General features: G+C 47.2%; 1 protein-coding gene across 1 annotated transcript in view; it reads left to right on the top strand.

The window, feature by feature from the left end:
- The window catches only part of LOC126203939 (nephrin-like), a 183,151-nt gene that overhangs the window by 68,170 nt on the left and 101,895 nt on the right, over positions 1-13,086 (top strand). The window contains exons 6-7 of the mRNA XM_049938675.1: positions 10,012-10,156; positions 12,716-12,846. Of these exons, the coding sequence (XP_049794632.1) occupies positions 10,012-10,156; positions 12,716-12,846 (276 nt within the window). The remainder of the gene's footprint in view (positions 1-10,011; positions 10,157-12,715; positions 12,847-13,086) is intronic.

Below are 13,086 nucleotides of genomic sequence, written 5' to 3'. Positions count from 1 at the left end.
TTGATATAGGTGAGTTCTAGTCGTTCTTTTATGTTGGGAAGCAGTTCGTGTGTCCTTCGGCCAGTTTCATCATTGTCCCAGAGATTTTGCCATAATTCCATGCCCCTTCTTCTGATGCTATGTTTGTCCCCTACGTATATCCCCATAATTTCCTCTATTTTTTCCCTTCGATTTTTCTTTATCCAGTACCAGGTGGCCTGCTCCCTGATTTTTATGTCCAGTGGACATAGCCCCATTAGTACTGAAAGTGCCCCTCCTGGAGTTGTTCTGTATGCACCCACTGAACGTAGGAGCATGTTTCGCTGCACTCTTCTTACGGCCACGGCAGGCATGACCCTCGTGAGCCTGTGTGCCCAGACCGCTGACCCGTAACCTACTATAGATGTGAGAATGCTATTATGGTATAATTTAATAAGATCAGGTGGTAGGTGGAATCTTTTATGTCCTATTCCTATTAGGTTATGTAGTACTGTGAGTGCTCTTTGCGTTGCAGTGTCTATATGCGATGCATAGTTCCACCTCTCGTCGACGATGACACCAAGATACCGGGTTTCACGGCGCCTAAGGACCGGTAGGCCATTTATTCTTACGGTAGGATTTCTTGTGAGTTGGCCTTTGAGCAGCAGGTAAGTTGAATTATTGGGTGCTATAGTCATTTTAGTTTTGTGACACCATGTGGTCAATATTGTAATAGCTCTTTCTATTTTCGGCTCCAGATCTTCGCGGCTTCGGCCGCCGACCAGCAGGAGGAGGTCATCTGCATAGGCTATGACCTCTAGCACATCTTCACTGCTCTTTAGTTCTTCCAAGAGTGGCTCCATGTTTATATCCCAAAAGAGTGGCCCCAGGACTGAACCCTGAGGACACCCCTTGGTGATTTTCTTACTGACTTTGCCGCTAGGGGCCGATAACCAGACCTCCCTGTCTTCACAATAGCTCCTCAGACAGCCATATAGCGGCCCTGGGCATTCTTTCTCCCGCAAGCAGGAGAAGAGCGAAGGCCACCACAGGTTGTCAAAGGCGCCACTGATGTCCACCATGATGCCGACTATGTACTTGTGCGGGGCAGAGTCACAGACATCCGCAGCCAGGGCGATTGCGTCAGACGCAGACCGCCCCGTCCGAAAACCGAACTGCCTGTCACTCATCCCGCACAGGACTCGGTGTGCAGCCAACCTGTCTGCCAGCAACCTCTCAAAAAGCTTGCCCAACAAGTCCAGCAGACATATGGGTCTGTACGACTTGGCTTCTTTGGGGTCTTTGTCCGGGCCCTTCTTGATTATAACTACATTCGCCTTTTTCCAAATAGAGGGGAAGGTCCGAAGCCGTAAACACTCGTTGTACAGCTGAGTGAGAGGTGCCACCAGCTGGGGGGCGAGGTACTGTATCACCTTCGCAGTAATGCCGTCTGGGCCAGGAGCTTTGCCTTTTTTGAGCGCTTTTATTTGGGAGTTTACCTCTTCTTCAGAGAAGGGGTAGACCACACGGTTATTTTCGTAGACCCGTTGGTTCTCTCTTCTTATTCTCTGTTGTTCTTCAGAATCATCTTCTTCTCTATCGTCAGGTAATAGGGCACGGAGTAGGACTCCCGCAGTTTCCTGCCAGGTCTCCGTCATCCGGTCCCCACTCCTGACGGTAGATAGCACCATAGGTGATTTAATTTTTTCCCTTACTATTTTGTAAGGTAGTCCCCAAGGGTCTGTAGCCAATTGGCTTTGCACGTATTTCTCCCAGCTCCTCATCCTGACTGCCTTGAGTTCCTGTTGGAACTGTTCTTTGGCTTCTCTGTATATCTGCAGCCATCGCTGCTTTTCGTGCCAGACGACACACCGCTGGTAATACCTCCTCGCTCTCCGTACTGCTTGGCGCATTTGCCCCAGTTCGGGTGACCATGGTGAAGGGGCGGCCGCGATAGCCCTCCTCCTGGTTGGTACAGCTGCCTTAACTGCCCTGGGTATCGCACTTGTGAGATCTCGGGCGTATTCTTCTATATTGACATCACCCTCCAGTAATGCAGGGATGTCACACTCCCTAGCCAGCCGGTCCTAATCAGTTTTGTTATAATTGAGCTGCGTTTCCCACCCCGTGTCCCAGTGGCACTCGCTGTCTCCAATGGTGAATGTTATGAGGTTATGATCGCTTGTGGTAATCTGGTCCCAAACTGTCCAATTCGATATTTTTGTTGCAAGATTCGGCGTTACCAGGGTAACGTCAATGTTTGTACCATGTCCCCCCCCTCCGGTGTAGGTGGGAGGGTTTCCCTGTTTATTAGCGACCATAAGTTGTAGTGACATGATGGTGTCGACAGCTTTCTCTCCTCTGTCATCTTGAGTACCACTGAACCACAGGGGGGATTTTGCATTGATGTCCGCAGTCACAAGAATTTTCTGTCCTCGCAACGCCGTGGCTATTTGCACAAGCTTATCCAAGAATTCATCTATTTGCCTTCCATACTGGAAGTACATGTTGACCAGGTATAATACCCCTGTGGGTGAATGAAGTTCCACGACGTTGCAGTGGTCATCCGAAAATTGCGCTATTACGGTGGCTCTCAATGCTTTGTTTATGATTAAGACTGCGGCTCTTGGTTCCCCTGCATTATAGATTTGTTGCCAATTGGCTGCGGTGAACGGGATCCGTCCAGCCAGGGAGTATGGCTCCTGTATGCAGACTACATCTAGACTCTTCTCCTCCACCACCTTCCGGAGTTCCTGCAAAACCAATTTACTGTTATGAGCGTTTATCTGTCCCACTCTTAACTGGCTCACGTGGGTAGTATGTATGTATATGAGACTCTGGCCAGTTTTTGCGCCAGTCGTGTGCTACTCTGCCGTTGGTGATGACAGATTGATTATATAGTTCATTGAGGTCGAACTTTTCATTGCGCCTTTCAAAGACTTTCTTAACCAGGTCTCGCAGGGCTCCGAAATCTGTGGGGAGATTCATTGTCTTAAGCTGTATTCTGTCTACAGCCTCCATCACTGGGAAGGTAATGTCTCTGCCATATTCGTGGCCGACACGCACCACATGCCTCAGGGCTGTTGTGAGAGTGGCCGGCTCTTCAAGTCTAGACAGCTGTAAAGCGTGCTCCAGATTGGGATAAATCCTGGCAGGATCTATTCCTGGCCCTCGTTCTATCGGTGGGCTTATTGGTGTACCTATGTTTGTTGGTACACTAGTGCTACTTATTTTATTTTCTTGTACTTGCTCTTCCTGACTTTTTGTATTCGGGACTTCAGTCACCAACAATTTCCCTACCACAGGATGCCCAAGTGGTCGTGCTTGATCTTTAAGCGACCTTTGTCCCCGATTCGGAGGGGAGGGTGCTTCATTCTGATCACAAGGATCTGTTTGAATACAGACATCTTTCATTGTAATGACAAGATGTGGCCTAGTGATCTTCTGTATAAATTCTTTGAATTTATTAGCCCTTAATGCATCCCTCAACCTCTTGCTGGGAGACTTTCGTTTGGGCTTCCTGTTCCCATTTGGGGACTCAGCCATAGTCGATTCTAGCTATGAGTCTCTGCTCAAGCATCCTGTAGGTAGGGCAATTTCTGCCGGTTGCGTTACATGGCTTTTTGCCTCTCTTTATGCAGGGTATGCATATTCCAGCTTTGCTGCAACTTTTCCTAGTATGATCTTCTGACCCGCACTTGGAGCAGGCCGGCCTCCTCTCACAATGCTTATGTATATGATCTAAGTCGCCACAGTTGTGGCATCTTGGAACCACTAAGTAATCTCGCACGTTTATAGCGTGAAAGCCTATGTAAACTCTCCCCATAGTGGTGATTCTACGCCACATCTTTCCCGAGACCTCGGCAACGTGATGTACGACGTCACGCTCCCGGGGCCCTGTTCTGAAGCGTAATTTGAAGTCGTTTCTGAATGTTTCGCACTCCATATCATCAAAATTTTGGTTATACAGTGTCTCATAGATATCTGATTCTGTTAATGCCACTGGTACGTCATAGAGGATCACCAGCGGATTTCGCTTTTTAGGTGGCTCACATTTGACAGCCGTATTCAATTTGGTATTATTTAGGATTTTATCTCTGTCTTCCTCGGTCGCTACGTCAACTACTACTACGTTTTTTGTTGTCTTGACTTTATTAATTTTAATTTTGTCCTTAGCAGGATCAACTGTAGTAGTGAATATTTCCTGTACTTTTTTGACCGTTTGTCCGGGCAGGGGTCTTAAAAAGACCGCCGTGTCCGGCCTTTTAGTTACCTTAGCAATTGTCTCTTTAGTGGTTTGGGGTTTTGTGACTGCTTGTGCAGCCACTGCAGCCCAAGTTTTGGTTGGCTGCTGCCTTAGTCTGGTGTTCTCTTTTTCGAGTTCTTCGAGTCGCCCCTCAAGCTTTGCACTTGCGATAGCCCAAGCGGCGAGCTCATTTTTGATTGCCAGAACTGCAGCCTGGCTGATTTTGCCGTTTTTCACACTCGAGTCAAGGATTTGGTTAATTTTAGTATGTCTTTCGAGTGTGTTTTGCTCGTTCTGTTCCGCTTCCTCCTGTGAGGTAGGAACAGTCGCAATCGACGCCCTCGAAGTCGCACTAGAATCACTCGTTTCTGAATCAGCCATGTTTGTAAACGAGTGATAAAAAGATGGGAGCCCGTCTCTTTCCCCGGACCGGCTCCTCTGGCATGGGGGGGGACTTCTGCAGCTCGCCCACCAACCTCGCCCCTAGGTCAAGGGCATTCCTGAGCTGTCAGGTTCAGCGCGCCGTTGCCAGCGCACTGGTCCTCGTCGAGGGCCTCGTCGTCGACGATTTCACACGACGCTCCTCGGCAAGTGCACCCCGCACTCCGGAGAGGCGGATGCAGCCCTCGTCCTTCGCCGCCTACTAGCCCGAGCTTCCACCTGAAGGCCAAGGACCTACTCAGGTGGTGGGTCGGTCCCCCAGTCGTTCGGTGGTCTGGACCCATCTAACCTGGCCCAGGCGATGTCACCACCTCCTGGGTTTGGCAGAACACGCCCCGGTTACCCAGGGGCGCCGCGAAGCACCCTTGCCGACTCGCGCCGTGATCCCAAGCCGACAAACGAAGTCGCCGGCATGCAGAGCACCTGCTGGTCTGTGCCCTGCGAACAGAAAGGGACTGGTGTTCGGTCCCTCGACACAGCTCCCCCTGTGCCACGCACCCTTCGCTTTCGCATCGGGTTGGGTCGCAGCTCTCCCTTTTATCGCAAGGCAGAATGCCAAGCTTAACATCTGGCACCACGGGAAGGCGGAAAGAGCCACTTGGGAAGGAGAGGCTATGAGAGACGCATCACTTCCCCTGTGAGGACTGCCGCAGCACACCCGACTGCAAAGCGATACGCCCCAGTGCGAGCTTCCGTGCCTTACGGCGCGCCGGTAACGGGCGGGCCCGCGCCGAAACGCGCCGTCGAGCGACTGACCTCACGCCAGACTTTCTAACTAACTTACGTTTTTTCTTCATACTCTTCAATAGTTGTCACTGTATAAAAAGTTGGTAGCCTGAGATGAAAACCTTGCTTCGAAGTGCCGCGCGGGGTAGTCGCACAGTCTATGGGCGCCTTGCCGTGGTTCGCGCGGCTCCCCCGTCGGTGGTTCGAGTCCTTCCTCGGGCATTGGTGTGTGTGTTGTCCTTAGCGTAAGTTAGTTTAAGTTAGATTAAGTAGTGTATAAGCCTAGGGACCTATGACCTCAGCAGTTTGGTCCCATAGGAGCTTACCACCTACCACTTGCTTTGAAGTGTAATTTAATGTGTTCGTTAATGTTAACGCTAATGATGTAGACATATCCTGAACTTACTCTTTCTACATTATTTCGTCAAGAGAATCGTTTAAGTGATCTATGGAAGATGTGATTAAGGGGCTCCGGAAAGGCTCAAAATCATGAAAAGTTCAATTTTTACTTTTTTGCGTTTTCTGAATCTGCAGACTATTACCTTTTAATAGATATATAATTTATTCAATTCCGAAGACTACAACTATTTTAAATTTTTTTTTGAAATGTGTTCTACATGGGCGTGACCCACTGTGGCGCTGTTAAACTGCTGTCAAATGGTGTTATTATTAACGTCCGTGTTCATCAGGTACATTTTAGTGATGTGAGATAAAGTATGTGTTGTGGCTAACCTGTGATGGTTCAATATATATCGCTGGTGTGATTGTCGATTGTTTCATGTTTATTTACTCTGTCGTTATCTCGAAAATATTCGTAATTAATTCTGTTTCTTGAGTCTCTGTTTTGTTGAAGTATAATAATGAGTAAAAGTAAAGTTATTAGAAATCCTCTGAAGGCTTTTAAGAAAAGGAGAAATGTTGGAAAGCCAAAGGTATTTAGAAATATGGGAATGAAGATAGGTTCTAACATGGTACGAGCGAAGCTTGCTTTAGACAAGGAACGCCTTCGGGCTGCAGACAGGGCTGTAAAGAGTCTAGAAATACAAGCAAGAGTAAACAGGAGGAGGAACAAGAGGAAGCTGGAGGAGGAGTTTGCAGAGGATGAAGATAATCCATCCTATGGACCTGGAATGCAGTAAAAAGTTAATCCAATCTTTGTCGCTCGATTCCCAAAACTTTTATTTTCTCATACTAATTACATGTTTTCTAAGGATCTTCCAAACATATTTGTTTCAAACTTTCAGTAAATGTTACACAGTACCTTCTGCATAATTTAACACAGCCTTTTTCCAAAAAACTGTATATTTTTGAATATATAAATAAAAAATTGCAAAAAAAAATGTTGTGAATTTTCATTACAATTGAAAAAAAAATCATTTTTAATAACTGAACTAAAATTTTGTAAAATCCCTGTGTTAAGTTGTAGCCCATATTCCAATAAATAATCTGTAAAAAGTTCAACTTCCTACCTCAAATACTTTGTGAGGAAAGATGTAATTTATAAGCGTTATTTTAACATTGCAAGTATAGGGCGTTCCGGAGCCCCTTAAATACACTGAAGTGACAAAGAAACTGGTATTGGCATAAGTATTCAAATACAGAGATATTTAAACAGACAGACTACGGCGCTGCGGTCGACAATGCGTATATAAGACAACAAGTGTCTGGCGCAGTCCTTAGATCGGTTACTGCTGCTAGCATGCCAGGTTATCAAGATTTAAGTGAGTCTGGACGTGGTGTTGTAGTTGTCAGAAGAGCGATGGGACACAGTATCTCCGAGTTAGCGATGAAGTGGGGATTTTCCCCTACGACCATTTCACGAGCGTACCGTGAATATCAGGAATCCGGTAAAACATCAAATCCCCGACATCGCTGTGGTCGGAAAAGATCCTGCAAGAAAGGGACCGACGACAACTGAAGAGAATCGTTAAACGTGAGAGAAGTACAACCCTTACGTAAATTGCTGCAGGTTTAAAAAAATGGTTCAAATGGTTCTGAGCACTATGGGACTTAACTTCTGAGGTCATCAGTCCCCTAGAACTTAGAACTACTTAAACATAACTAATCTAAGGACATCACACACATCCATTCCCGAGGCAGGATTCGAACCTGCGACCGTAGTGGTCGCGCGGTTCCAGACTGTAGCGCCTAGAACCTCTCGGCCACCCTGCCCGACTTCAGGTTTCAATGGTGGGCCATCAATAAGTGTCGGCGTGCGAACCACTCAACGAAACATCATCGATATGGCGTTTCGGAGACGAAGGCTCACTCGTGTACCATTGATGACTGCACAACTCAGCTTTACGCCTCGCCTGGGCCAGTCGATACCGACACTGGACTGTTGATGAGTGGAAACATGTTGCCTGGTCGGACGAGTCTCGTTTCAAATTGTATCGAGCCGATGGACGTGTATGGGTATGGAGACAACCTCATGAGTCCATGGATCCTGCAGGTCAGCAGGGTACTGTTCAAGTTGCTGAAGGCTCTGTAACGGTGTGGGGCATATCCTAAACTGACTCTTTCCACATCATTTCCTTAAGAGAATCGTTTAAATGATCTATGGAACATATAACTAAATACACTAAAGCGCCAAAGAAACTGGTATAGGCATGAGTGTTCAAAGACAGAGATATATAAACAGGCAAAATAGGCAGAACACGGCACTGCGGTCGGTAACGACTATATAAGACAACAAGTGTCTGGCGCTGTTGTTAGACCGGTTACTTCTGCTATAATGGCAGGTTATCAAGTTTCAAGTGAGTCTGAAGCGATATGGGACCCCTAAAACGTAAATGTCGTGTGGCTAGGGCCTCCTGTCAGGTGGACCGTTCGCCGGGTACAAGTCTTTCGATTTGACGCCACTTTGGTGACTTGCGCTTCGATGGGGATGAAAATGATGACGATTAGGACAACACAACACCCAGTCCCTGAGAGGAGAAAATCTGCGACCCAGCCGGGAATCGAACCCGGGCCCTTAGGACTGACATTCTGTCGCGCTGGCCACTCAGCTATCGGGGGCGGACATGGAACCCCCCATACGTATAGACAGGACTCTGACAGGTGACACGTATGTAAAGCATCTTGTCTGAGTGCCTGCATCCATTCATGTCCATTGTGCATTCCGACGGACATCGGCAAGTCCAGCAGGGCACTGAGACACCCCACACGTCCAGAATTACTGCATAATGGCTTCAGGAACACACTTCTGAGTTTAAAGACTTCCGCTGATGAAAGGTGGCTACACTGAGCCACAGCGCCAAAGATCGCACCAGAGTGTATTATTCCGCCGCCTCCACTGGCAGTGCTTGTCGAGAAGTCGTAGTGGAGAGTGCTTGTTGAGATGTGGTGGGAGAGAGTCGGTGTTGAGATGTTGTAGTACGGAGTGCTTGTATGTTTTATGCAGTTTTGATGGGCTAGACAGCAGATGTTGTTCGAATGGAGATATTGTAATGATCAGAGTGCTTTTCGTCAATATATATGACGGTAAAAAAATTCCCTTTTCTTTTTATTATTTCAATGTCTTAAATAATGCGTCATTACAGGTTCAGTCAACAAAGCACCTGGATCGTGTTCTTGTATTAGAGTGTAATTCTGGTTTTCTTGCGCAATTATAGTATTTCTATTTTTTTAATTACTTCAGTATAAAAGGCATTTAAAATTTCTTGTCTTATTGAAGAAGAACCGTGCCAGATGTATACGTTGAATCACACTTCCACACACAAAACAGTTACACTTGTGCTTTGGTTTCGTACGTTTTATAGTTGCTGGGGACTTAATTAATTAATTGTATTAACGTAAATTTTCATTTCATTCATTGTTGTTATTCTATGCAGTCAGATTGCGTACTAAAACTAGTCAGGGCCAACCGTTTACGAGACTTCGTAATAGGACATACAGCGACTAAAAATTAAAAGTATTTGCATTCTTTTTAAATAATTAAGCCCCCATGCACGGGAAATTTTCATTTCATTCATTGTTGTTATTCTATGCAGTCAGATTGCGTACTAAAACTAGTCAGGGCCAACCGTTTACGAGACTTCGTAATCGGACATACAGCGACTAAAAATTAAAAGTATTTGCATTCTTTTTAAATAATTAAGCCCCCATGCACTGGTCACCGAACTCCCCAGAGATGAACATTATTGAGCATATCTGGGATGCCTTGCAACGAGCTGTTCAATAGAGATCTCCACCCCCTCGTACTCTAACGGGTTTATGGACAGCGTTGCGCTACTTCAGACATTAGTCGAGTCCATGCCACGTCGTGTTGCGGCACTTGTACGTGCTCGCGGAGGCCCTACACAATATTAGGCAAGTGTACCAGTTTCTTTGGCTCTTCAGTGTATGACGCTCTTAGCAATATTTCGTTGTTCCCTTACGGATTTATAGACGGCCCTGCAGGATTCATGGTTTCAGTGTCCTCCAGGACCACTTCAGATCTTAGTCGAGGCCGTGCTACGTCGTGTTGCGGCAGTTCTGCGTGCTCACGAGGGTCCTCCACGACATTAGGCAGGTGTACCATTTCCTTTGGCTCGTCAGTGTAATTGAATGACGAGCAATCGATTCCTACTGTTACATGATGGAGACAAGGTAGGAGACACGGTGAGCACGTCGCACGCCTGCCTTTGTGTGTGTTGCAGGAGCGGTCAGGCGGCAACGTGTCGCTAAGCGAGCTGACGCTGCGCGCCGGCCCGGAGGACGACGGGGGGCAGGTGGCGTGCCGCGCCCACAACCCCCGGCTGCCCGCCGCCAGGCTCGAGGACGCCCGCACCCTCTCCGTGCTGTGTGAGTCGCAGGAACGCTGCCGCACTGCGCCTGCCGCTATATTTCGTTTATTACACGATTAAAGCTGATCTAAACAAACTCAAACGCGATTACTGGCCAGCAGCCGCAATACGCGTGCACTGGTGTTCTTTATGCTCTTGGAATTACGTCCTACTTATGCGTAAGACATCTTATTGCTAAGTTACTGTAGTTGGTAGTTTAGGATATTCTAATGCAGGGGCGGCCAAGACATCAGCTCGCGGCTCTCAAAGCGCTCAGCCTCGCTGCACATTTCTCCCACCGCCGCGGCACACTGTTTGAGCGCGAGGAGGGGGAAGATGGAAAAACTGCGAACGCGCCGCATTTAAATGGTAGTGCAGTCGTATACGCCATAAAAATAACACATTTTCAGTATTGTTTAACGATTTTTGCTATGCTGAAATCGTAATGTTCTTCTTATCTCGTGCAAATTGCCAACATACAGTAGACGCAAAAAGTTTCACTCAAGTTGCCAACTAATCGTGATTTATTTAATTTCATAATCGAAAGAAAGTCTTTCACACAAATATGTGGATCGAAATATTGCACTACTTTTGCAATCTCATCATGGAGGCTTGGAAACACTAACTGAGGAAAGCAATGTAGACGTACTGGACAGTTTTAACGTATGCATAAGGATTTGTCATTAAAACGGGAACCTCGTAGGTAGTCACTTACGTCTGTACATGCACAGGGTGCTTTCCACTGAAGCTGTAAACGGTCTCGAAAACGGTTCGCCAATAGATGTAAGACTGACCATGTCCTCAAAACGTTAAGGAAACTATCTTTGAAGGTGATAATTAATTCTTCAAACCTCGTGTTTCCTTTAATGGCAGTGAGCATAGGTAACTAGACCGTGTTTCTAAAAGGTGTCCCTCTACAAGGCGATTTTCTTTTTAAATGCTTCCCTCAACTAATCAGAAATACGTTACCTTGCATTGTCTTACTGTAGGTAGTGTCCGAAAAAACAAATACAATCTTCATATATAGTTAAGGCTAACCGGCCATTTATCTTCTACTCTTGTGCGGATGCACACGTATTGCCCGAACTGTTACGGGACTCCGTAAGATTGTCTGCCGCGAGTAATGACTGTAATGGGCAGCGGCACGACGAATGTAGTGTGTTGACATTAAATTGGGAATATGAGTCTCACGGGGAGCGTGCAAGGAATAAGTCCCTGCAATCGCACTACCCTCTGTGAACTCGGTGGCTCAGGTGGATACAGTGCCTGCCATGTAAGCAGGAGATCCCGGGTTCGAGTCCCGGTCGGGACACACATTTTCAATTGCCCCCGTTGATGTATATCAACGCCTGTTGACAGTGTAGGGTCTTGATTTAATTATCATTTTTCTTAATCATCTTTTAGCTACATAATTTTTATTTCAGAAATCGTGTACAGTCACAGTCTCTGTACTTTTGTGACCTGATAGTTATTCCATTAATACGTAGGGTGAAAATGGTTGACGCTGTTTCTTGCTCCGTAGTAAAACACAGCAAAGGAACAGCATTTAAAAAATAGCGAGATACAGGTTGTTCTTCCTCCCCCGTCCCTCTTACCATAACCTCCCACCCCTCTCTCTTTCCACCTCTACCTCCACTTCTTCCATCTTCTCACCAGCCCTCTACGTCTTCCACCTGCCTCATGCATCTCCCCCCCCCCCTCCACTCTCTTTATTCATTTCTCCTCCACATTGGTCCTTCCATCGTTTCATCTGTCCACCTCAACTTGTCCCCAGCCATGCTCATAGGCACATAGGCACATGTAGCCCCCACAATACACTTCTCTAAAGCTGACTGATACTGCTCCCACAACACACCTGTCGGGTTTACTCATGTGTCGTAACATAAAGCTAAATGTTGAGACTTTAATTCAGAACAGTAGTAACCTACATAAGAGAATAACAATACATAATCAGTAATGATAAAAAACAGTTTCTTATTAAACAGGAGGCCGGCCGAAGTGGCCGTGCGGTTAAAGGCGCTGCAGTCTGGAACCGCAAGACCGCTACGGTCGCAGGTTCGAATCCTGCCTCGGGCATGGATGTTTGTGATGTCCTTAGGTTAGTTAGGTTTAACTAGTTCTAAGTTCTAGGGGACTAATGACCTCAGCAGTTGAGTCCCATAGTGCTCAGAGCCATTTTTTATTAAACAGGAACCTTGAGTCACATAAATAATTTGAACGAATGACGTTCCAAGATGTCACTCGGTCTCCAAGAGATCAGACAATTCTGTTTACGTTTCGCGCTTCATCACCGTCTACTGCGCACGTGCGCCAGGTATATCGCGGGTGGGTGGTATAATAGGTCTATCTGAACCGACCTGTAGTTACATATATGGGCGCTTGGGGCGCTGGTTTACACGCATCGTGTAATAGTGTCTTAATACCCTCTTAAGTGATGGAATCGTGGCCGGGCACTGCGTTGTGTTTCTTCGCAACACTGATCTTTATATCGTGTGCTATGTTTCGTGACCTGCCGGAACGTGTATGCCCGACTGTTAAAAACACCGTGTGTGGTGTGTGTGTGTGTGTGTGTTGGCAGACGCGCCGATGGTGACGCTGCGGCTGGGCCCCACCCTCAGCGCGGATGACGTCAAAGAGGGCGACGACGTCTACTTCGAGTGCCACGTGGCGGCCAACCCTCGCTGGACGCGCCTCCACTGGCTGCACGACGTGAGTACACGGCAGGCCTCTTCTAACAGTCTCCGCACAGGGACACCGACTCGCGTGCGAATCGTGCTGTCAGCTCTGGGTAACGCCTCGCAGATCGTGGCCTACGTGGGCTGCCCGACTGTGGCATTTCGACTCTTTTGTAGCTGCCGCAGGAGCCTCCCGAGCAAGCGGTTTTGCAACCTGGGTTTTCCGAACAGAGCGTCCCCCACTGTTGATTTATACGGGATGTTCAAAAAGTCT

This window comes from Schistocerca nitens, chromosome 1 (genome assembly GCF_023898315.1).
Source record: "Schistocerca nitens isolate TAMUIC-IGC-003100 chromosome 1, iqSchNite1.1, whole genome shotgun sequence".
Lineage (NCBI taxonomy): Eukaryota > Metazoa > Arthropoda > Insecta > Orthoptera > Acrididae > Schistocerca > Schistocerca nitens.
This window is presented reverse-complemented; position numbering and strand designations above follow the sequence as displayed.